The 25692-nt window shown below is 49.2% G+C and overlaps 2 protein-coding genes across 2 annotated transcripts in view; both read left to right on the top strand.

Annotated features, from left to right (window-relative positions):
* The window catches only part of PDE4B (phosphodiesterase 4B), a gene marked incomplete at its 5' end in the record, with an annotated part of 152268 nt that extends 144272 nt beyond the window's left edge, over positions 1–7996 (top strand). Inside the window, 5 exon segments of the mRNA XM_079314452.1 lie at positions 1063–1162; positions 1841–1995; positions 2089–2211; positions 3555–3737; positions 6007–7996. Of these exon segments, the coding sequence (XP_079170578.1) occupies positions 1063–1162; positions 1841–1995; positions 2089–2211; positions 3555–3737; positions 6007–6372 (927 nt within the window). The 3' untranslated portion in view covers positions 6373–7996.
* Positions 7997–17144: 9148 nt separating this feature from the next.
* Positions 17145–25692, top strand: part of SGIP1 (SH3GL interacting endocytic adaptor 1) — a 48301-nt gene continuing 39753 nt past the window's right edge. Inside the window, exons 1-2 of the mRNA XM_079314478.1 lie at positions 17145–17203; positions 23416–23479. Coding sequence (XP_079170604.1) covers positions 17194–17203; positions 23416–23479 — 74 coding nt within the window. The 5' untranslated portion in view covers positions 17145–17193. The remainder of the gene's footprint in view (positions 17204–23415; positions 23480–25692) is intronic.

Below are 25692 nucleotides of genomic sequence, written 5' to 3'. Positions count from 1 at the left end.
TTTGAGCCTGGGGTGGTGTTTTGGTTTGAAGGATGGCTGCTAAGAAAGGCAGAAAAGATTTTATTTGAAATGGAGAATGTAAACCCCCTCTCCCTCCAAATTATTATTGTAATTTTGAAATTAAGGGGCTCTCAGGCAGAGATATAATAGTTCTTTACTAGGAAAAGAATCCCAAACCCTGCCAGAGTCAGAATCCAAGCTGGCACAGTCAGTCAGTCAGGGTGGTGGCACAGTCCCATTCCATGGTGCTGCATCCTCCTGCAGGGGCAGATGTGGTTCAGCTGGAGCAGTGCTCCTGGAGAAGGTGCAGTTTCCTCTGAAGGTCCAGGGATGATGTGGAAGGGTCTGGTTTTCCTCTGGAATCCAGTGGAAAGAAGGTGCCTTGGTGTCCAAAATCTCAGTTTTTCTCTGGGTAGGAAAGGTTTGGCTCCTCCCCTGGCTGGAGCATCTCCCAGTGGGATGATGGAATTTTATCAGCCATGCCCTGGGACTCACTGGCCATGAACAGGAGATATCTCCTGGAGGGAGGATGGGCTGTGGGAAGATAGAGATGATTGCCCAGCTGGTTTAAAGATGGCCCATTAGCAGAGAATGTGTGCCAGGAGATCAGGGTCACTGCCACACCCAGTTTTAAACAATGGCCCATTAACAGGAGATATCTCCCACAGGGATAAGAATCACTGCCACACCCAGTTTGTAACAATGGCCCATTAACAGGTGATACCTCCTGGATGAAGGGTGGGTCATGAGAAAGATAAAGATGATTGCCCAGCTGGTTTAAAGATGCCCATTAGCAGAGAATATGTGCCAGGAGATCAGGGGCACTGCCCCAGCTGGTTTAACAATGGGACAGAATTCACATTTCTGTCACATCAGCCCAGCAAGGTGGGCACTGAGGGCTCCAGAGCTCTCAGGAAATCTCAGAGTGGCATCTCTGTTTCACCCTCCCCTTTCTCCTTGTGGCAGAAAACCAAGTGAAAAAGCACAATGAGTTCCCCTCAAGCAGCTTCCCCAGCTGCTGAGGGGTGCCACCCCTCTGACAGGGCTCTTGCTCCATCCTAGGCTGTCTTCACGGATCTGGAGATCCTCGCTGCCATTTTTGCAGCTGCAATCCATGATGTGGATCACCCCGGGGTCTCCAATCAATTCCTGATCAACACCAGTGAGTTGTGTTCTGAATCTCTCCCAGTTTCACCCAGAAATGCTTTTTACATGCCACAAAGGACAACTTGCAGGCTCCCAAAATATGGTGCAGTAAAGGTGTGAGGTATTTTGGAATCTTGCAGGAATTAAAATGCAATCCCTGACAAAAGGAACCATTGTAGCACAACTGGTAAAGTCAATATTTACTACCTGCTAACCCATAATTATTCTGCCAGTCCTGAGTGCAAATTTTACCATTAAGATAAGATAAATAATCCTGTTGCTATTGACAACCAGAAAGCCAAATATTGGGGGCTTCATGTTGTGTTCTGCCACAGGCTGAGCATGGATCTGGAGTCCAAAATCTGGGGATTGTTGTGTTTTGGGAAGGGTTTCTGCAGGATTATGTTGCCAGGGATTTATAACTGATTTTGTCACTGAGCAAAGGCTGTTTGAGTGCTGGGGCTGCCACTCATGGAGCTAAAAAGAACCCCAGAATCCTAAAACCATCCAGTGTGCAGGGACACCTTCCCCCAGAGCAGACTGCTCCAAACCCCATCCATCCTGGCCCTGAACCCTTCCAGGGCTGGGGAAAGGAAACTTCCCCCCCCCCTTTTCAAACATTTCAGTGCTCAGAACAAGCTCCTGCTGCCTGTTGCAAATCCCAGATTTCCCAGAGTGGCTGTTCCCTCCCCAGATTCTGAGCTGGCCCTGATGTACAACGATGAGTCTGTGCTGGAGAACCATCACCTGGCTGTGGGCTTCAAGCTGCTCCAGGAGGAGCACTGTGACATTTTCCAGAACCTGACCAAGAAGCAGCGCCAGACCCTCAGGAAAATGGTCATTGACATGGTATGGCCACCCCCCTCCTCTCCTGAACCAAAATTCCTGAGGTTTTGTGCCTTCCCCTCCTGAAATCCTGTTTTTTTCCCCCCTTCTGGAAAGGTGTTGGCCACTGATATGTCCAAGCACATGAGTCTGTTGGCTGATCTGAAGACTATGGTGGAAACTAAGAAGGTGACCAGCTCAGGAGTTCTCCTGCTGGATAATTACACAGACAGAATACAGGTGAGGCAGAAAATTCTCTGGATTTGGGGTGTTCTGGTCAGGAGGAAGAAGCCACACTCCTGTTTTTACCTTGACACTGGTCATATAGGGAAGGTGAATTCTCAGCAGTCATTTTTTTCTGCACTAAAAAGCAGCATGAGGTGGTCCCATGTGTTTTAGGTGACCAGAATAAGGGTTTTGCAAACAAAAATAAATTGGAACTGCAAACGTGGCACGTTCTGAGGTCAATTTTTGAGGGCTCCTAAATTTCCTCCCAGCTTTCTCCCATTTGTTTCTCCTGTTCCAACATTGCAAGAATTTCATTGGGAAATGAAACCTTCATTTCTAAAGCAGCTCAGAGTGAGCTGGAATTGCTGTGTACAGTCTGTTCCCTCAATAATTTAATCCCTGATTGACAGAAGTGACCAGGCAATGCTGGATCAGGGCTGTGCAAGGAGCAGGACAAGATTCATCCTGCTCTGATGACCAACTCCTTAAAAACAGGCTCCTGGGGAAACTCTTTAATTTTTTATTTCAACCACTCTGGTGCTGCCTAAATCCTTGTGGCCACTGAGTCAGGCTCATTTTGTGCCTGTGTGGAAGGGATATTACTCATTCCATGAAGTGGGAGCATTCCACCTCTTTCCCTGAGAGCATGGAAGTGGATTTTGAATGGTGGGAAGCAGCTGGATCCCCAAACAAGCCTGTGTGATGTCATGGACACTTGCACAGCTGCAGCAGGTTGTGTGAGCCCCAGAGAGCACATCTGGCTTTGGGGCTGGGGCAGCTGAGCTCAGGCATGGAGGTGGAATCACAGAATTCCAACTGCTTTGGGCTGGGAGTGACTTTAAATCCATCCCATCCCAGCACCTTCCACTGTCCCAGGCTGCTCCAAGCCCCAGTCCCAGCATCTTCCACTATCCCAGCCTGGCCTTGGGCACTGCCAGGGATCCAGGGGCAGCCACAGCTGCTCTGGGAATTCCATTCCAGCCAGGAATTCCCAATTCCCAATATCCCATCTAAATCCATCTTCTTTCACTCACAGCCATTCCCTGTGTCCCTTGTCCCCAGCCCCTCTCCAGCTCTCCTGCAGCCCCTTCAGGCCCTGCCAGGGGCTCTGAGCTCTCCCTGGATCCTTCTCCAGCTCTCCCAGCCTGGCTCCAGCCCTGCAGCATCTCCATGGATTCCTGTGGAATTTCTCCATCAGCTCCACATCTTTGACGTGCCCCAATCCAATGGTTCTGATATTTTTGTGTCGTGTTCCATAATCAGAGAATCCTTTGCTGCAATGTTCTGCAGCTCCATCTCAACAGCCTGGGTTTTTTCCCAGTGTGTTTTCAGTTTCCTGGTGGATGTCATTGCAGGTTCTCAGGAACATGGTGCACTGTGCAGACCTGAGCAACCCCACCAAGTCCCTGGAGCTGTACCGGCAGTGGACAGACAGGATCATGGAGGAGTTCTTCCAGCAGGGAGACAAGGAGAGGGAGAGAGGGATGGAAATCAGCCCCATGTGTGACAAACACACAGCCTCCGTGGAAAAATCCCAGGTAATGAGCCCTGAGCTGCAGCTTTGGCATGTAAAGGCAAAATTCAGAGTGAGGAGAGCCAGCAGTCAGAGCTGGTCCTGATCCACCCTGACATCCAGCTCTGCCTGGGGCTCTCACAGGCTGGGGAGGCTCTTCCAGCTCCTCTCCATCCCTCTGGGCATCTCCTCATTCCCTGCTGCTGTTTCCAGAGGGAGCTGGCTCCTTTTGGAAAGGGCACTTTGCTCAGCAGCTCCCACACCCTCCCAGCCCCACTGATCTGCAGGGCTGGAGCTTCTCCCAGCTGAGCTGAGCCCACCCCAGGGCCCTGCAGAGCTCTGGCTGTCCCTGCTCACCCAGGACAACTGCAGGGCACGTGTCCTGTTGGATCAGAGGCTTTTGGAGCTGCCCTGAGCAAGGTGAACCCCAAAAATACTCATTGACATCCCTGCAGAACTTCAAAGGAGCTGGATTTGCCTCTTTTTTGGGGGGATGAGCTGGCTCATCCCTAGTTCTGACTCATAAAATGGTTTCAAGGTCAGATTTTGTTCTGACCTGTGTAGCACAGGCCATAAAATTTCTCCTGGATAATCTGGAATGAAACCAGGAATTTATGTTTGTCCAAACAGATTCCAGCCTTTATATAACACTGTCTTGCTTGTTGTTTTTTGAATGACTCCAGCAAGTCATCATTGAGGTTTTTCAGCTTGAATAAGTAACAAAATTGATGATAATTATTTCCAAATGTCCTCTTGGGCTCAGCCAAGTGCTTTCAAAATTATTCACTCAACCACGTGGTGATTTTGTTGGAAAAATCTGTCGGATTTCTTAACCTCAGAAAGAGATGAATCCTTCAGTCAGGCTTGCCCATGTGCTCCACATGTGAGCTCCACTTCATTCTTTGCTTCACATCTGCACTTCCCACAGGCTTCAAAATGGCATTTTTTGCTGTGCAGAAAACACAGGAATTGGACAAAATGTCCATCATGAATGGCAAAGGAAAAAGGGAAGTGGTGTGTCCGTGCTGGAGGTTTCCAAATAATATTTTTGTTGTGCAGAAAACACAGGGATTGTGCAAAATGTCCATCATGGAAAGGCAAAGGAAAAAGGGAAGTGATGTGTCCACTCTAGAGGGAAACAAGGAGTGGATTGGGAAGTAACATGCAAATATTTCAAAGCTTGAAGTAATAATAATGGATGCCCCTTCATTATTTTAGGATCAGTGCTGAGCCACGTGGCCGATTATTCCACAGTTTGGGATGTTTTTAAAAGAACAACCTGAAACAATGGTTTTAAAGAAACCATGATTAAGGAATGCTGATTATTACCCGTGGAGCCCTGGATCATTTTGGGTTCCAACCATCCCAAACCCTTTTTCCCTGTGCTGCAGGAACTTTTCACCACCTTTTTTGCTGGAGCTGCTTCCCCACCCTGCTGCAATTGGATGTCAAACCCTATTGACATCCTGTTGTGTCTGAGGGAGCTGGGGGTGATTTCCAAAGCAAACATGTGCACTCTGGGCTCCTGGGAGAGGCATTTCCCTGCTCCACACAAAGCCTGGAGCTGGGACAGCCCCTGCCAGGATGGGAGAATTCCAGTGCCCTTTATGGCTCCATCCTGGACGTGGTTCCTCCCTGAGTCACAGCACTGACTCCTTCCACCCCTGGAGCCTCACTCCACGGGGGCCAGGCAGCACTGCCAGGGCTCTTCCCAAGGAAATCTGGGATTTTGGCACGGGGCAGGAGGAAAATGGGAGTGTTGGGAGGGAAAGGAAAGGAAAGGAAAGGAAAGGAAAGGAAAGGAAAGGAAAGGAAAGGAAAGGAAAGGAAAGGAAAGGAAAGGAAAGGAAAGGAAAGGAAAGGAAAGGAAAGGAAAGGAAAGGAAAGGAAAGGAAAGGAAAGGAAAGGAAAGGAAAGGAAAGGAAAGGAAAGGAAAGGAAAGGAAAGGAAAGGAAAGGAAAGGAAAGGAAAGGGAAATGGGAAATGGGAAATGGGAAATGGAAAGGAAACCCAAATTTTGAACTCCAGCACATAAAGGCTGCTCCCCTTGGGGTGTTCCCAGCTGTCAGTCATGTGAAACCACCCAAGGTTTGGTTTTGGAGGAGACGTCAGCCCAGCCCAGCTCTGTGTGTGGCTGCAGCTTTGGGTACCAGATAGCTGTGTCTGCATTAGGCTCTGCTGGTTTGGGGCCTCACTCCTGGTGTTTTGCTTGTAAAATGAGTAAACCAGGAAGTTTTCAGGCACCCCCTTTCCCTGGTGGCTGCCTTGCCCTGAGTGTGCCCTGTGTTTTCCAGGTGGGATTCATCGACTACATCGCGCACCCGCTCTGGGAGACCTGGGCTGACCTGGTGCAGCCCGACGCCCAGGACATCCTGGACACTCTGGAGGACAACAGGAACTGGTACCAGAGCATGATCCCCCAGAGCCCATCCCCTCCCCTGGAGGAGCGGGGCCAGGACTGCCCGGGGCTGATGGAGAAGTTCCAGTTCGAGCTGACGCTGGAGGAGGAGGATTCGGACGGGCCCGACAAGGAGGGGGAGAGCCTGGGCTACTTCAGCACCCCAGAGACGCTGTGCACGGCCCAGGCAGGGCAGGAGGAGCCCCAGGGGGAGGCCACCATCGAGATTGTGACAGAAGACACATCTCCTGTGGACACATAATGGCCCTGCCCCGCGGGAGCGGCTTGAAACACTTGCGGGGCGCCAGCAGCCCCTGCAGCAGGGCTGGGCTCTGCCAGAGCCTGCAGCTGCCCCGGGCTGGAGCCAGGGCACGGGCAGGGCAGGGGATGATTGCTCAGGAAATGCAGTGCACGGCTGGCTGGGTGTGCTTGGAGCCCCGGGGGCCCAGAGCTCCCGGAGCTGCGCGGGGTCGGGCCGGGGCGGCGCCGACGCGCGGCCGAGAGATTTTATACTGTTAGTCCTGGAGTTTGTACCAGTTAGACTGATAGAAACTACTGATCAATAACTCATATCCAACCTGTCCACCTGTCTGCAGACCTGTGTGCCTTCTTTGTAAACACTTTCATGTCTTTCCCAGAGTCTCTCAATCCAACACACGGAGCTTGGTAGTTCAAAAGCGACACAAGGTGTTCGGGAACCGACGGCTACTTTTTTGGATTCTTCCTGTTACCAGAAGCAGTCTTCCTTTTTTTCCATGGGCAATACCTGTCACTTTATTGCAGTTAATCACTTTGACAGACTAAACAGAAGGGGAAACCCTCTGCTTTGCATTGCTGCACCTTCAGTGTGTTCTTATTCCCCCCGGTGACCCGTCGGGAGTCGCTCGGTGCCGTCGTGCACCCTTCCCTCACTGGGATTTTTCCTCCCTGGGGTTTGGGTTTGTGGTGAGCAGGACAGAGAGCAGTTTTTTGGGTTTTTTTTTCCTCAGTCCATCCCTGAGTAAGCGTGGCAAGGCAGCGTGTGGCACGCCTTCCCCCTCCAGCTCCCTGGAATTTGCACGCTCGGATATTTGTGTTTCTCTGGCCTCTCGTCCACGTTCCCTAGGTTTAGGTCCACCATCCTCCTCCTCCTGCACTGCCTCAAGCTCTACCACCTCCATTACTGTTTATAACAGTGTATTTATTACCTACTGTACATACTGTAATGTTTTGTAAGTTATTAATTTATATGAATTAGCATCACCTGTCGGCGGCGATGCTAATGGGGTAGAAAACTCGGAATAAGAGTTGCCTTTTTTTTCTTGTAACCTTTTGTATTGCATAAAGTCCCAGAACCTGAACATAGCTGAAGAGACAGACACAACCCAGGAAGGGCAGCTGTCCACCCGTGGGGAGGGGACAGCTCATCCCAAATTTGGGAATTTGCCAGGAACACAGAGAGGGGGAACCGAACAAAGAGCTCCCCACGCCCGGGCCGGCTTTTCAATGTCACAATGTTCCAATTTCTGAACAACCCAATGTGAATTTCTATGACCACAAAAAAAAAAAAAAAAAAAAAAGAAAAAAAAAAAAAGTGAACTGATGTAATAATTGTGCTGTGAAACTTCCTCTGACAAAGCTTGTCCGGCATCGTGAGCGGTGTCAATCTCAGTTTGTAAAATATGTTTCAAGCTTCTTGGTCCAACTCGTGACTAATTAGTTCATGACAATAGCACAGTTGTGCATGATCAATGGGTTTGTTTGTCTGTTGAACACTGCATTGTTCCAGGTGGTTATTTTATTGTTCCCCAAAGTTTCACACTATGTATGTTATAGTATTCTATATTGTGTTCAGACGCATTCTTAAGAGATTTTTATATGAAGTGAATAAATGAAAGCATGACCCAGCCTGAGGCTCCTGGGGGGATTTTGTCAGGACAGCGTGGGCTGTGTCAGCACTGCCCAGGGCACAGAAATGGCACCTGCCAATCCCAGAACCCTCCCATGGCCCAATCCCAGAACCATCCTATGGCCCAATCCCAGAACCATCCTATGGCCCAATCCCAGAACCATCCTATGGCCCAATCCCAGAACCATCCCATGGCCCAATCCCAGAACCCTCCCATGGCCCAATCCCAGAACCATCCTATGGCCCAATCCCAGAACCATCCCATGGCCCAATCCCAGAACCATCCCATGGCTCAATCCCAGAACCATCCCATGGCCCAATCCCAGAACCATCCTATGGCCCAATCCCAGAACCATCCCATGGCTCAATCCCAGAACCATCCCATGGCCCAATCCCAGAACCATCCCATGGCTCAATCCCAGAACCCTCCCATGGCCCAATCCCAGAACCATCCTATGGCCCAATCCCAGAACCATCCCATGGCTCAATCCCAGAACCATCCCATGGCCCAATCCCAGAACCATCCCATGGCTCAGTCCCAGAACCATCCCATGGCCCAATCCCAGAACCATCCCATGGTCCAATCCCAGAACCCTCCTGTGGCTAAAACCCAGAACCTCCTAAGATGAAACCCAGCACCCTGACACAGCTCAGTCCTAGAGCTCCCCTGTGGCCAAAATCCAGAACCCTGATGTGGCCAAAACACAAACTCCTTTGATGGCTGAAATCCAGAACCTTCCTTTGGCCAAAGCCCCAAACTCTCCTACAGCCAAAACTCAGAACACTCCAATGCTGAAACCTAGAATCTCCAATGTCCTAAACCCAGAACCTCCCATGTCCTAAACCCAGAACCTTCCATGTCCTAAACCCAGAACCTCCCATGTCCTAAACCCAGAACCTTCCATGTCCTAAACCCAGAACCTTCCATGTCCTAAACCCAGAATCTCCCATGTCCTAAACCCAGAACCCTTCCATGTTTTAAACCCAGAACCCTCCCATGTCCTAAATCCAAAACTCTTCCATATCCTAAATCAAGAATGTCCGGTGGCTGAAACCCAGAACCTCCCATGTCCTAAGCCCAGAACCTCCCACATCCTAAACCCAGAACCTCCCATAGCCAAAATCAAGAACCTCCAATATCCTAAACCCAGAACCTCCCATGTCCTAAACCCAGAATCTTCATCCTAAACCCAGGCCCCTCCCACATCCTTAACCCAGACCCTCCCACGGCCAGCCCAGACCCCGTTCGCGTGGCCCCAGCGGGGGCAGAGCAGCGTTCCCGGTGGCACGGCCACCACCGGGGGACACCAGGGGACCTCGTCCTTCCTGCGGTGGCCGCGGAGGCGACAGGAAGGCGAGCGCAGGCAGGAAGCGGCGGCCGCGCACGGCCCGGCCGCGGCAGCTTTCATGTCCCTGCCTGACCCAAAACAAGCGACTTTCCAGAAAAAAACACATCCTGTGCCAGGGCAGCGGCCACAGCGAGCGGGGGACAGTGTCCCCTGGGGGTGACAGAGACAGTGTCACCTGTGGGGTGACAGAAATGGTGTTCCCTGTGGGATGACAGTGTCCCCTGTGGGGTGTCACTGTCCCCTGTGGGGTGACTGTCCTTTGTGGGGTGGCAGTGTCCCCTGTGCGGTGACTGTCCCCTGTGGATCACAAGTGTGGATCTCCTGCCCTGCCTGCATGCAGCAGCCGCTGCCAGATCACCTTCTGTCCCTGTCCCTGTCCCACCCCTCCTGTCCCTGCAGAAGGGGCTCCAGCCGGTGGGTCCTGGGGGATTTTCCCAACAGCTGACCAGGGTTTGAACCTCTGATTTTCACCTCGGTGAAAATTCCTCGGTAGAAACTCCTCGAAGGGCCAGTAGTGATTTGTCTTTCCCAGTGGATTGACAGAATCCTGGAACTGGTTTGGGTTGGAAGGAAATTCATGTGTCCCATGGCAGCGACACTGCCACTGCCACTGCTCCATCCTGGATTTGGACATTCCAGGGATCCAGGGGCAGCCACAGCTGCTCTGGGCACCAGTGCCAGCCCTGCCCACCCTCCCAGGGAACAATCCCTGCCCAATTTCCCATCTAAATCTCTCCCATTTTAATTTAAACCATCCCCCCTCACCCCGGCCCGTCCTTCGATGGGGCTGGAGAAGCATCGGCACCTCTGGGAGGGGAGGGCGCCGAACCGGGAGAGAGCGGCGGGGCAGAGCAGGGGGTCCGGGGGGAGCTCTGCCCGTCCCCCTCCCCTCTCTCTGCCCGTCCCTCTCCCCTCTCTCTGCCCGTCCCTCTCCCCTCTCTCTGCCCGTCCCCCTCCCCTCTCTCTGCCCGTCCCTCTCCCCTCTCTCTGCCCGTCCCCCTCCCCTCTCTCTGCCCGTCCCTCTCCCCTCTCTCTGCCCGTCCCCCTCCCCTCTCTCTGCCTGTCCCTCTCCCCTCTCTCTGCCCGTCCCTCTCCCCTCCCCTCCTCGCTCTCCTCATTCCCGTCCCTCCCCTGACCCAGTTCTGCCACATCCCGGGATCAGCGGCAGCTCCGGAGCTGGGCAGAGCCGCCTTTCCCGGCTCTTTCCCGCAGCTGCAGCCGGAAAATGTTCCCGCAAAACCAGCCCGGACCCGTCTGTTTTCCCGGGTTTTCGGGTGCAAATCCCGGCTCAGGTGCCGGGAGATTCGCCGGCTCCGTTCCCCGGGGATGAGCAGGGGGGAGCCACTGTTCCCCCTCCCTGGGGGTCCCCAAATCCCTTCAGGGACTCCCGGCAGCTCCCGGAGCGCGGGGGGGATGGGGAGGGACCCCAGCGGGGGGTCTGCACCTTCCTGGGACACGGAGGTGCTGGGATGCACTGGGATGGACTGGGATGTACTGGGATGCACTGGGATGCACTGGGATGTGGTGGGATGCACTGGGATACACTGGGATGCACTGGGATGTACTGGGATGCACTGGGATGTTATGGGATGTACTGGGATGCACTAGGATGTGCTGGGATGTGCTGGGATGTACTGGGATGCGCTGGGATGCGCTGGGATGTACTGGGATGTACTGGGATGGGCTGGGATGCGCTAGGATGCACTGGGATGTACAGGGATGCACTGGGATGTGCTGGGATGTGCTGGGATGTACTGGGATGCGCTGGGATGCGCTGGGATGTACTGGGATGTACTGGGATGGGCTGGGATGCATTTGGATGCACTGGGATGTACAGGGATGCACTGGGATGTGCTGGGATGTGCTGGGATGTGCTGGGATGAATTGGAATGTTCTGGGATGTGCTGGGATGTGCTAGGATTTACTGGGATGCACTGGGATGTGCTGGGATCTGTCCCCTCCGTGCTGCCAGCATTAACCACGGATGTCACCCAGAGCCCCTGAGTGACAGCTAGCCCTGTCCCCAAGGACATGGTTTCCCCCTGAGGTAATGGCGCTGGGATTTCAGGGGATTTCCACCAGCCCTGAACCCACCCAGGGACACCAATCCCGGGGCTGAGCAGATCCAGCCCCTCCCGGGGTGTGGGGTCCCACCGAGCCCCTGCCAGGAAAATCCTGACCCGAGCTCACCACTGTTCATCCAGCCCGGGAGGCAGAGAAATAAAATAATAATAATAATAATTACAAAAAATAATAAAATAATAAACCAGCCCTGCTGCTTTTTCCCAGCTCAGCCTGCTCTCCTGGGGGTGCTGCTGGATTTCCATTCCTTTCTTTTCCATGGGAATTAGAGATGAGTGAGGCTGTGCCCTCCTGTCCAGTGATGTGACAGAGCCAGAAGGAGGGACAGGACAAAACGGCCTCGAGTGGCAGCAGGGGAGGTTTCGGTTGGATGTTGGGATGGTTGGGATGGTTGGGATGGTTGGGATGGAGCATTCCCAGGCTCTGACCCGGCACGAGGGTCCCCAGGGGCTCACCTGGGGCTCCACGGGCGAGCAAAGAGAAGTGAAAAGGAGAAGGAGCCGGGGCGGGAGCGGGTTTGACCCGAGCTGGAGCCGGGCCGAGGGCTGAGCACAGCGGCGGCAGGGAGGGGACAGGGACAGGGAACGGGGACACCGCGGGGACACCGGGCTGGCCGGGAGGGACAGGGAGGGTCGTGACCGGGTCTGAGAAGGGTTTGGGTGTCTGAGCTCACCCAAATGTCCCTTTTGGGGCGGCACAGGGAGCCCAAAGCCAAGAATTCCTGTTCCCACGGTGCCCAAGCCGCGCTGCGCTGGGACATTTCTGCCGCCCTGGGGTGGCACCGTGTCCTGCTCCGTCCCTGCCCTGCTGGGGACAGCAGAGCCCTGCCCGCGGGGGAGGAGAGGTGCCTGCACATCTGTCCGGCCCCTGCACATCTGTACAGCCCCATCCCGGCCCTGCACAGCTGCACAGCTCCATCTGCCGAGCTCCCGGCGCCGCGCAGGGCGCGCTCCCGAGCCGGGACGGGCCCCGCGGGGCTCACACAGCTGGAGCGGGCACAGCTGGATCCCCCCACACAGCTGGATCCCTGCACAGATAGAACCCTGCACATCTGGATTCCCTGCACAGCTGGATTCCCACACACAGCTGGATCCCCGCACACAGCTGGATCCCTGCACACAGCTGGATCCCTGCACATCTGGATTCCCTGCACATCTGGATTCCCTGCACAGATGGATCCCCACACAGCTGGATCCCCACATAGCTGGATTCCCTACACAGCTGGATTCCCCCACAGCTGGATCCCCACATAGCTGGATTCTGACACAGCTGGATTCTCACACAACCGGAGTCCCCCACAACTGGATTCCTCCACAGCTGGATTCCCCACACAGCTGAACCCCTGCACAGCTGGATCCCTCCACGTCTGGATCCCACACAGCTGAACCCCTGCACAGCTGGATCCCTCCACATCTGGATCCCACACAGCTGGAGACAGAGGCTCCCAGGCTGTGCTGGGGATTTCTCTGCCTTTGCTGCCTCAGGTGTTTCCCAGCACTGCCCCCACCTCTGCCCCCTCCCCATCCCCTTCCTTCCTGTGAATAAATGAATTTTCAGAAGAATTCAATATTTATTAGCAGTGGCCCAAGCAGACAGACCCAAAACCACCTCAGATTTTAGTGGGAGATTCCACTGGCATTTCTGAAGCTCTGGGTTGTGTCAGGGCAGGATTTGTTTCTCTGGATTTCTTTACACAGCTGGGAAATTTTACCTGGAGGAGGCAAAAGCTCCATTCCAGAACCAGTAATGAAAACCCTTGGGGAGAGTGTGAGCAGGTGGAAAATCTCCTGCAGCTCTGACCCCCCAGGCTTGGGGATGGATCCATTCCCACCCTAAAGCCCAACCCAGGCTGGTGATCCCAGGGATCAAACCCAAAACTGGCTCAGAGATATTTTGGGTGAGGCAGTGAGACCCCAGGCCTGCATCAGGACTTTGCCAGTGCCCCTGAATGACTTTTTTCACCCCCCAAAAAATAAAGATTAATCAATTTTCAGTATTCTGGAGCATCCCAGGGCAGCTGCACCTCATCCCCTTTGGGGGGCTGGTGCTGATTACCCTGATTAGTCCCTGGTTATTAGGGGTGAGGGTGGGGGCCAGGGGTGATCCCAGAGCAGGAAGAGGTGGGGTCTGTTGTGGGGTGTGCAGGGAGGGTCTTTTGGGGCTGCTGGGTGTCCCTGGGTGTGACAGTGGTGGGATTTGTGGGGTTGGAGCAGGAGCAGCTCCTGGGGGGGTTGTGGGATCCTGTCCCTTGTGCAGAGCCCCTGGCAGGGCCTGGAGGGGCTGGGGACAAGGGATGGGGGGACAGGCACAGGGAATGGCTGTGAGCTGGAAATGGGCAGGTTTGGATGGATTTTGGGAAGGAATTCCTGGCTGTGGGGATGGTGAGGGCCTGGAATAGAATTCCCAGAGAATTGCCAGCCCCTGGATCCCTGGCAGTGCCCAAGCCAGGCTGGGACAGTGGAAACTCCCTTCCCTTGTCCTCCATAAACCCAATTTTTCCCAGCAAACTCCATCCTGCATCACCCAGGGCAGGGTCAGCCACCGCTCCAGGCTGAGCCCATCCCCACCAGGCTCAGCTAGAACCCGTCCTAAGGGGCGCGGGGGGTGTCAGCGCCCCGTGGCTGCTGCAGGGCCGGGGATTTGCCAGGCTGAGGCTGAGGATTGGGGTTTTATTTAGCAAATCCCGGCGCCGGGCGGGGCCGGGCTCCTCCGCCGTCACATGGAGCCGCGGCTGACTCTGCCGGGATGAGTAATGCACGCCCTGACTCATCTGCTGCCTCTTTATTCGGGTTTTTTCTGGTTTTTTTTTTTTTTTTTTTTTTTTTTTTTTTTTTTTTTTTGTCATCTTCGGGCCCTTGGCTTCATCTGTGCTGAGATTTCCAGGGCTTTTCATGGGATTTGTCCCCTTGGCAGCTCGGAGGGGTTGGGAAGTCAAAGTGTGGATTCCAAAATTTGGAAATATCTTTTTTTTTTTCTTTTTACCTGGGAAAGAGGGGTTTGGTGGATGCTGCTGCATCACAGGGAGATCTCCCTGTGCCTCCTGATTTTTGGGAAGAGCCCATTCCAGGAGCAGCTCTGTGGTGTCCTTGGTGAATTTTGGCCACAGGAAGAGGAATTTTGGTCTCGCCCCACAGCAGGAGGTGTTTTACAAGGCTGGGATATCCCATGGATCCAGGGAAAGCTGGAGCTGCCCAAACCCAGTGCTGAAATAGGAAATTTGATAAAAAAATCACTTTTAAAATAATCCCTATATCCTGGGAAGGATCTGCAGGAATATCCTGGCTCTCCCTGCTTGGTTTAGGAATATCAACCCTCTGGAGCTGTGGGAAGGGAGCACTGCCCCTGTCCTGGATCCCACAGGGTGTGGGATCACAGAATCCCCAAATTTAGGATTGGAAGGGCCCTAAAGCTCATCCCATAGCAGGGATGAGGAGAGGGGCTTCCCTTTAGGATTGCACCCCACCCTGTCCAGGGGTGGATTCCAGGCCATACAGCTGCTCTGTGGATTTTTTGGGGGAGGATTGTTGTTGTTTTGGGGTGTCCAGCAGGAATTTGGGCACTGCCCACCCCAGGTGTGGCAGCCTGGGTGTTTTGGGGCTGGCTCAGGGCACTGGGCCCCTGTCAGGCAGGTCACAGGGGATCCTGGCAGGGATTAAAGGAACCTCACAGGGGATCCTGGCAGGGATTAAAGAACCATCTGCTCCATAATCCCCTCCCTGGCCCTGCTGTGGCATTTCCCACCAGCCAGGATGGGGCAGGGCCCTGCTCCCTCCTGATTTATCCACACCCCTGGGGGAGCTTGGCTCCTGGAGTAAATTTCTAAATGGGAAGGAGAGGGGAAAAAATTAGTTTATTTTGTTGTGGGGTATTTTTGTTTGTTTTTACTTGAGAAATTATATTTGAAGGGGGCAGATAATTTGATTTTCATTAATGAAGAACAGCGTTTGTTTGTTTTGTGGGGTTTCTGTTGTTGTTGTTTGTTTTTTGTTGGGTTTTTTTATTTTTAATGGGAAAACCCTGTGAGCACTGCTCCCTGACAAGCTGATCCCCGAGATGCTGATGCGGGGTGAGAGGTGCAAGGGAAAGTTTCCATCCCGGTCACGTTGAGGAGTCACAATGTCGGGGCTGTCCCCAAAACGCCCGGAGGGCAGAGGAGCAGGGGCAGGGGCAGCTCCCGCTTTTTTGGGGGGGTTTTGGGGCTGTCCCCGCTGTTTGGGATGAGGGTTTGGGATGAGGATTCGGGAGAAGCCTGGAGGGGGTGTCAGAGCACCTTCCCTGCCAGGGAAAAAAAAAAATATCACCCGAATTTGGGAGGCGATTTCACCGGGCGGGTTTAAATTCCGCCTTTTTCGGGATATACCGGGGGGATCCCGATAATTTTGGCTGATGCCCCCCGGCCCCAGGGGCAGCTCTGGGAGCAGGTTGGGAAGGGGGAGGGTGACAAAACCCCCCGGGGGATCTTCAGAGGGAGCTGGGCCCGGGATGGCAGAGGGACAGGGACGGGTGGCAGCGTGGGGACACGGGGGGGAATAATGGGGACGGGGGACAAGGTGGCATCGCGGGGGGACACAGGGAGAGTGACATCCCGGAGGGGGACACAGGGCAGGGTGACATCGTGTGGGGGGTCAGGATGAAATCATGGGGGGGACACAGGGAGAGTGACATCGTGGAGGGGGACAGGACAGGGTGACATCGCAAAGGGGGCAGGGTGGCATCGCGGGGGGACACAGGGCAAGGTGATATCGCAAAGGGGGACAGGGATGGCATGATGGGGACACAGGACAGGGTGGCACGATGGGGACACCGGGGGGCCGCAGCCACAGCGCTGCCTCCTCCTCACCCCCCCCGCCGCCTCCCCGGCCTCTTTTGTTCCCCGCTCCCTTTCCCTTCATGCGAGATTAATTCCCTGGAAGCAGCCGGGGAGAAATTCCTCCCGCATCTCCTCCCGGGGCTAATTGCCGGCCCGTGACGTCAGAGCGGCTCTGGCCGTGCCGTGTTTGCGGGAGCGCCCACCCCGCATCCCGCACCCCGCATCCCGCACCCCGCATCCCCCACCCCGCATCCCCCATCCCCCACCCCGCATCCCCCATCCCCCACCCCGCACCCCCCACCCCGCACCCCCCACCCCGCACCCCGCACCCCGCATCCCCCACCCCGCATCCCGCATCCCCCACCCCGCATCCCGCATCCCCCACCCCGCATCCCGCACCCCGCATCCCCCACCCCGCATCCCGCATCCCGCACCCCGCGCTCCTCCGCCTTAGCCAGCCGGGATTCATCCCTTTTGGGCTTTTTTTTCCCCTCATTCCCAGCCCCGCACGCTGCTAATCTGACAGGGAATTAATTAATTAATCGTGCTGCCCGCAATAGGATTAAGGGAGGGGAAGTGCGTCACGAGGTGCGGGCACCGGGGTTCTGCTTTTGGGGAAAGCGGTGGAAGGGAGAGTGAGAGGGGGGGAAAAAAAAAAAAAAAAAATTAAAAAATTAAAAAAAGATCTGGGAAATAGGTTGGAGCGTTGCCGGGGGGTGTGTCGGGAGCGAGCGCGCATGTGAGGAGCGCGGGGCGGGAGGCAGAGCATCCTCCGCGGGGATACAGGCGCGGAGCATCCATGGCCTGCGCCTAGCCCGCTCTTCCTCCGCATCCTCAGCATCCTCAGCATCCTCCTCATCCTCATCCCCATCCTCATCCTCGGCCGGGCTCAGCCGCTCCCCCCGCGCTGGTTCCTGCAGCTCCTCGGAAATTGAGGAATGCGCTTCTGCCACCATGATGGAAGGTGGGTGACGAGCCGGCCGCGCTCCTGGGGGGGGGTTTGTCCTTTCCTCAAGAAAATCAAAATGTTAAAAATCATTCTGGACCATCCGAGCCGCCCCCGCCCCCATCCCCGAGCTCCGGGGTTGGGATATTCTAGATTCTCATATCAGGTTATTTGCAATTCCATCCCCAGCCCTGTGTAGGCAGCTCGGGCTCGGCAAATTCCCGGTTTTTCCACGGAGCCGTCGCTTCCTCCAGCCCGGAGCTCGGCTGCATCCGTGGGGATTTCAATCCCGGAATCATTATTACTTTTATTATTTTTAATTATTTTTATTTTTATTATTATTCTATTTTAATTCTATTTTATTTTTCTTATTTTTATTCTTATTTTTATTCTTATTTTAATTCTTATTTTTAATTCTTATTTTTAATTCTTATTTTTAATTCTTATTTTTAATTCTTATTTTTAATTCTTATTTTTAATTCTTATTTTTAATTCTTATTTTTAATTCTTATTTTTAATTCTATTCTTATTATTAATATTACTTCTTTATTATTCTATTCTTAATTATTATTTTTATTATTTATTTTATTATCAGTATTTTATCCTGCACAGAGGATGGGGCTAGATGGACGAGCATCATTTCAGTGGGAAACGAGGAAATTACAGCTTGAGCTGATTTTTAAATTTTTTTATTTATTTTTTTTTTTCCCCTTGCCGTGGAGATGCAGATCTGGGGAAGGAGGAGGAAATGTTGGATTGGGATTGGTTTTTAATTTAATTTTTTTTTGTCTGATCCTGTGTGGGAAAAGCCTCTGGGCACAACAGGAATTTTCTCCTCTGTCTGTCTCAGCCATATGTAAAACTCTCTTTTATTATTTATAATTTTAATTCCTGCTGGAGCAGGATGCAGGGAAAGGACGCCTGGGATTTAATTCCATCTCAGCAGAATGGATGCTCCAGGCCCAACAAGAGCAGAATAAATTGAATTTTGGGGGATTTCTGGCCCCTGGGTGGCAGCAGCAGGGCCAGGCTTTGCTGGGATGACAGGCAGAAATTGGGCAGCATCCCAAAATATCCCCCAAATCTGGATCCCACCCCCTGGGGAGGCTTTGCCGTGAAATTTCAATATTTTAAATATTTCCTGGAATTCAGGTGCCACCCAGCCCCTCCTGGGGTGGGTTTTGGGCTCTCTGGGGTGAAGGAAATGAGATTTTTTTTTTTTTTTTTTTTTTTTGGCCTTTATATCCTGGGAAAAGCTTTCCCTGCTCTCCCTGGTGCTGAGGAGAGTCACAAGCAAAAAGAGATTTTAATTTTAGCTCATGACATCAAATCCAGGGGCAGGTCATGGCAGGGAAAATCATCACAAACCTGGCTGGAAATCCAAAATTCCAAATTTTCCAGAGGGATTCACGTGGATTCATTGGAGCTGCCCTGTTGTAGGCCTTGGTTTGAATTGTTGATTCAGAATTGAGGCTGAAAAAGAAAATGGAAAAATAAAAAAAAAAGGGGGAAAAAATTAAATACTAATCATAAAATGTGAATTATTCAACAGCTTGAAACGTTCCCTGAGTGGTTGATGCAAACCTAGAACAGAAGTTGGAAAATCAGAAATAATTCCTGTTTTATTTTTAATTTTAAATAATTGGAAATTGTTTGGATTTGTGGGAGAGTGGAATCCAAGATCCCACTGAAACCTCCAGGGGTGATTTATTTTTATTTTTATGTTAATATCATTAATTCAATGGTTTTGTCAAGCTTGCCTTAATTGGAGGTGAAACTTTTAAACTCTGAGAGTTCCTTGCAGTGCTCACCTGAAAGGGGTTTAATTATTATTGTAATTAATTATTTAAATGGGTTTTTCTGAGTGGGAAAGGGATGCAGGATGGATTTTATTTTTTTGGGATAATTTTTCTTGGGAAAAAGGGAATTTATTTCATTGGGAATGGCAGAGGATGAGCAATTTCTGCTGGATATGGATATTATATATATAGAATATTAAATATATGGAATATTTTTCATTTTTATGGAGATGGGAGAAAAATCTCAATTTTTTATGGTTGTCTAAAAATCCCAATGATACAAAAAAAAAAAAAAAAAAAAAAATAAAAACAACCCCAAACATGGGAGGATTCTCCAGACCCCAAAACTCAGGAAAAACTTTCCCAGAGAGGGAATTTCTCAGGATCCTCTCAAACCTGGAAATTTGGAATTTCCACATTTGGGAGATGGAATTTTAAAATTTTTAAATTTGATGGAATTTTAGATTTTTTAATTTGATGGAATTCTAAATTTTTTAATTTCCCTCCCAACCCAAACCAGGATTTCTGTGCTCACATCCAAACTGGGAAAGTATTTCTGGAATAATCCTGGTGGTCTCAGTTTTTGGGGTGCACAAAAAAAAAAAAAAATTCATTTTTGTGGGTTGGAAATTGGTTTTGTTTTATTTTTAGGTGGTTTTTTATTTGGTGGATTTTATTTGAGGGGGAAAATTTTGGGGTTTTATTTGAAGGGGAAAATTTGGGGGTTTGAGCTTGAGGAGGAAAATTTGGGGTTTGGGGAGGCAAATTTGGGGTTTTTGATGAAGCAAATTTGGGGGTTTGGGATTTGAGGGGAAAAATTTTGGGATTTTATTTAAGGGGGAAAATTTGGGGGTTTGAATCTGGGGAAAATTTGTGAGTTTTTATTTAAGGAGGTAAATTTGGGAGTTTGGATCTGGGGAATAAAATTTGGGGGTTTGAGATTTGAGGCAAATTTGGGGAGTTTGAATTTGAGGAGGAAAATTTGGGGGTTTTGTTTGAGGGGGAAAATTTGTGAGTTTTTATTTAAGGAGATAAATTTGGGATTTTGGATTTGAGGAAGAAAATTTGGGGTTTGGGATTTGGGGTTTAGATCTGAGGAGAAAAATTTGGGGGTTTGGGCTTGAGGCAAATTTAGAGAGTTTGGATTTGAGGAGGAGAATTTGGAGTTTTTGGGGAGGAAAATTTGGGGGTTTTATTTGAGGGCAGAAATCTGAAAAAACATGGCAAAATTTAAACAATAAATAAAAAGAAGAGGTAGAACTTCTTTTTGGGGTGAGCCCAGTTTAAAATTTATCCAGAATTTGTGGCAGAAATCCTGATCCAATATTAGGATTGGAGAGGTGGAACATGAAGGAAAATGGGATTTATTCAGGATGTGTGGCAGAAATCCTGATATAATTTATAATAAAAGTTTTATCTGTTAAATACATATTTATAATTTATAATCCTGATGCAGTATTAGGATTGGAGAAGAGGAGTGTGAAGGAATAATGGGATTTATCCAGAATTCGTGGAGGGAATCCCAACCCAGTATTGGGGGAGGTGGAATGTGAAGAAAAATGGGATTTAGCCAGAATTTATGGCAGAAATCCTGATCCAATTTTGGGATTGGAAAGGAGAAATTTGAAGGAAAATGGGATTAATCCAGAATTTATGGGCAGAATCCTGACTGAATGTTGGGAGAGGAGGAAAATGGGATTAATTCAGAATTTGGGACAGGAATTTCAACACAATTTTGGGATTGGAGAGGCAGAACATGAAGGAAAATGGGATTTACCAAGAACTTGTGAGAAGAATTCTGACTGAATTTTGGGAGAGGAGGAAAATGGGATTTATCCAGAATTTGTGACAGGAATCCTGATCTAATTTTAGGATTGGAGAGGAGGAACATGAAGGAAGATGGAATTTATCTAGAGTTTGTGGGAAGAATTCTGACTGAATTTTGGGAGAGGAGGAAAATGGGATTAATCCAGAATTTATGGCAGAAATCCTAATCCAAATTTGGGATTGGAAAGGACATACAGGAAGGAAAATGGGATTAATCCAGAATTTGTGGTAGGAATCCTGACTGAATTTTAGGATTGGAGAGGCAGAACATGATGGAAAATGGAATTTATCCAGAATTTATGGGCAGAATTCTGACTGAATGTTGGGAAAGGAGGAAAATGGGATTTATCCAGAATTTGTGGCAGAATTTCAACCCAATTTTGGGATTGGAGAGGCAGAACATGAAGGGAAATGGGATTAATCCAGAATTTATGGGAAGAATTGACTGAATGTTGGGAGAGGAGGAAAATGGGATTAATCCAGAATTTGTGGCAGGAATCCTGACCCAGTTTTGGGATGGCAGGAGGGAAGGCAGAGCTGCTGCCCAGAGCAGTGACCTGGAAATTCTGGGATGTTCCAAACCCAGGCAGGGTCAGCCCTGGCAGGGGAGGGGCTGTTCTGCCTCCCTCCCCTTTATTTCCTCCTTTTCCCATTGCTATTTTGGTTTTCCATTTTCCCATCATTATTTATATTCCCATGATTATTTATTTTCCCCATTTATTTTCCCATTATTACTTAGTTTCTCTGTTTATTTCCCCATTATTATTTTTCTCCATTTATTTTCCCATTATAATTTAGTTATCCATTTATTTTCCCATTTTCTCCCCCTGCATTTTCCCACTATTATTTTTTCCCCATTATTGTTTATTTCCCCCATTTATTTTCTCATTATTATTTAGTTTCCCCATTTATAGCCCCATTATTTCCCATTTATTTCCCCCCATTTTCCTATTATTATTTTTCCACATTTATTTTCCCATTATTTATTTTCCCAGTATTATTTTCCCCATTATTATTTATTTTTTTCCCATTATTATTTAATTTCCCATGTATTTCCCCATTATTATTTCCCCTCATTTCCCCATTATTATTTAATTTCCCCATTTATTTTCCCATTATAATTTAGTTTCCCATTTGTTTTCCCATTATTATTTTCCCCCATTTATTTTCCCATTATTATTTTCCCCATTAATTTTCCCATTATTTATTTCCCCATTATTATTAATTTTTCTCATTATTATTAAATTCCCCATTTATTTCCATTATTTATTTTCCCCATTGTTATTTATTTTCCCCATTGTTATTTATTTTCCCCATTGTTATTTATTTTCCCCATTGTTATTTATTTTCCCCATTGTTATTTATTTTCCCATTATTATTTATTTATGGATTGGGGAATAAATCTTAAAATTTTCCCAAAAGCCTGGGAAATTCCAAGCCCTGCCCAGCCTGGCCTTGGTCTTTTAAATTAATTAATATCTATTAATGAATAGAATAATTGGGATAGTGTGGAATAAAAAGAGGAACAGAGTGGGGAACAGAATAGTGTGGAATAAAAATGGGAATAGAATTGAAATAGTGTAGGATAGAATTGGGATAATAATGTGGAATAAAAATTAGAGTAGTGTGAAAGAGAATTGGGAAAATGTGGAATAAAAATTGGAATAAAAATTAGAATAGTGTGGGATAAATTGGAATAATGTGGAATAAAAACTGGAATAGAATTGGAGTAATGGGGAATGAAATTGGAATAATATTGGAATAATGTGGAATAAAATTGGAATAATGTGGAATAAAAATTGGAATAAAAATTAGAATAGTGTGGGATAGAATTGGGATAATGTGGAATAGAATTGGAGTAAAAATAGTAATAAGAATTGGAATAGTGTGAAATAAGAAATGGAATAAAAATTAGAGTAGTGTGGGATGGAAATGGGATAATGTGGTATAAAAATTGGAATGGAATTGGAGTAATGGGGAATGGAATTGGAATAATGTGAAATAAAAATTGGAATAAAAATTAGAATAGTGTGGCACAGAATTGGGATATTGTGGAATAGAACTGGAATGATAATTGGAATAAAAATAGTGATAACAATTGTAATACTGTGGAATAAAAATTAGAATAGTGTGGGATAAGAATTGGGATAATGTGGAATAAAAATTGGGATAGAATTGGAATAATATTACAATAATGTGGAATGGAATTGGAATAAGAATTGGAATAAAAATAGTAATAAGAATTGGAATAGTGTGGGATAAAAATTGGAATGGAATTGGAATAATGTGGAATTAGAATTGGGATAATGTGGGAAATATGAAGTGGGAAATAAAAGTCCCACACACTGGGAGGGAATTAATTAATGATTAATGAACAAAGAAATGGCAGAATTAAAAAAAAAAAAAAAATTCCTGAATTCTGGGATTCTGGATCCCTTGGTGCTGCTCTTCTTTTTTTCTTTTTTTCTTTTTTTGTTTTTGTTTTTTTTTTTTTTTTCACCTCATTTCTGGGTTTGTGGGGAGGGAATGAGGAACCTTCAGGAGGATTTATTTGAGGGGTTATAGAAATAATTTCATTTTTCTTGGTGTTCCTTCCCCCCTCAGGATTGAAAAAACGAACCAGGAAAGCGTTTGGGATACGCAAGAAAGAAAAGGACACTGACTCCACGTGAGTTCAGCCTTGGAATTTTAAATTTTTGGGGGATTTTAAAAAAATTTGGGGGTTTTTAAAGAAAATTTTGGTTTGGTTTTTTTTTTTAAATTTTGCTAGGTTTTTTTTTAATTTTGGGGGTTTTTTTAAATTTTTGGGGCTTTTTTATTTATTTATTTTTAAAAATTTTGTGGGGTTTTCAAAATTTTGGGGTTTTTTTCTTATTTTGGGGGTTTTTCTTATTTTGGGGGGGTTAAATTTTTTTTTTTTTAATTTTGGGGTTTTTCTTATTTTGGGGGTTTTAATTTCAGGGGGGTTTTTTTGTTTGTTTTTAATTTTGGGTTGTTTTCTATTAATGTTGGGGGTAATTGTGGTTGGGTTTTTTTTAAATTTTGGGTGTTTATTTTAATTTTGTGGGTTTTTAAATTTTGGGGGGTTTAATTTTGGTGTTTTTTTTATTTTGGGGTGGGTTTTTTTTTTTTTAATTTTGGGGTGGATTTTTTTTTTTTAATTTTGGGGTGGGTTTTTTTTAATTTTGGGGTGGATTTTTTTTTTTTTTTAATTTGGGGTGGGTTTTTTTTTTTTTAATTTTGGGGTTTTTTTTAATTTTGTAGGTTTCATTTCGGGGTTTATTTCCCTGTGCAGGCAGGAACTGTAGGAATTTGGGGCATTTCAGACCCGTGATTATTTTGGGGTAACAGCAAACCCATCCCAGCTGCTCCCCCTGCACTCCCAGCAATGTGGGATTCCTGCAGAATTCCCCTTGTGGGGGATTTTTGGGATTTTGAGCAGATCCATCCCTGCACAAACTGCTCCTTAGGGATGCAAATTCCATTTACAGGGGTTTGGATCCCAGAAAACATCTGGCAGGGGATGCATCCCACATCTGGAGGGGGATGCTGAGGCTGGTCCAGGGAGGGGCTGGGAAGGCTCAGCCTGGAGAAAAGGAATTTTTGGGGGAATTTTTGGCTCTGCCAGGAGGGGACACTGGGGGAATTTGGGATTTAGGATCTGGGAACAGGGACAGGAGGAGAGGGAACAGCTCAGGGTGGATATTTGGGGAATTCTTTCATGGAAAGGGTGTCCAGCCCGGGCAGGATTTAAAATCCCTGTGGATGTGGCATTTGGGGACAGGCTGGACTTGATGTTCTCAGGGGGTTTTTCCAACCCAAATAATCCCGGGACTCTCTTTTGGGGGTTTTTCCAACCCAAATAATCCCGGGACTCTCTTTTGGGGTTTTTTCCAACCCGAACAATCCCGGGACTCTCTTTTGGGGGTTTTTCCAACCCGAACAATCCCGGGACTCTCTTTGGGGGCTTTTCCAACCCGAACAATCCCGGGACTCTCTTTGGGGGTTTTTCCAACCCGAACAATGCCGGGACTCTCTTTGGGGTGGATGTCCCCAAGTGCTGTGGCCAAGGAGGGACAGCAGCAGGGTGTCCCCTCCTGCAGCCCTGCCCTGAGAAACTCCGAGCTTTTCCTTTTCTTCCGTTCGGGTTTTCCCCTGAGCTGTTTTCTGTCCTGCTGGGAGTTGTTTGGATGTTTCCCATGCCAAGCGACAGATCCCAGGTGGCTTTTCCTGCTGTAAGGAGGAGTGGGACGCACGGAGCACACCCCAAAAAAAGGGATGCGCGGTGTCACCCTGCTGTCCCCAGGGGTGGTGGCGAATCCAGCTGGACAAACCCATCCAGGATTGATCCCGGTGGGGGGAATGCGGCTCCTTTGCATCTCCCGATGCAGAATCGCTGGGTGCGGGGATTTTCCATCCCCATCCCAGCAGAGGGGGAGGTCGCGCAGAGGCCACGGAGGAGACGCTGCAATTAAAGAGCGGCGCTGATTGAATTAGCGGCTGCGGTGATTAGCGCGGCGGGGGCACGGAGCGGGCACGGCCCCGAGCGCTCCCGGGACCGGCGGGGACGGGGACGGAACGGGGGAGATGGGAGCGATGGGATGGTGGAATAGGGAGCGATGGGATGGAGGAATAGGGAGGGATGGGATGGTGGAATAGGGAGGGATGGGATGGTGGAATAGGGAGCGATGGGATGGAGGAATAGGGAGGGACGGAGAGGGAGAGAAGGGAGGGATGGGATGGTGGAATAGGGAGGGATGGGATGGTGGAATAGGGAGGGATGGGATGGTGGAATAGGGAGGGATGGGATGGTGGAATAGGGAGCGATGGGATGGTGGAATAGGGAGCGATGGGATGGTGGAATAGGGAGGGACGGAGAGG

This window comes from Erithacus rubecula (genome assembly GCF_903797595.1).
Source record: "Erithacus rubecula genome assembly, chromosome: 10".
In the NCBI taxonomy this organism is placed as follows: Eukaryota; Metazoa; Chordata; class Aves; order Passeriformes; family Muscicapidae; genus Erithacus; species Erithacus rubecula.
The sequence above is the reverse complement of the archived record's forward strand: the minus strand, read 5'-3'. Positions and strand labels throughout refer to the sequence as shown.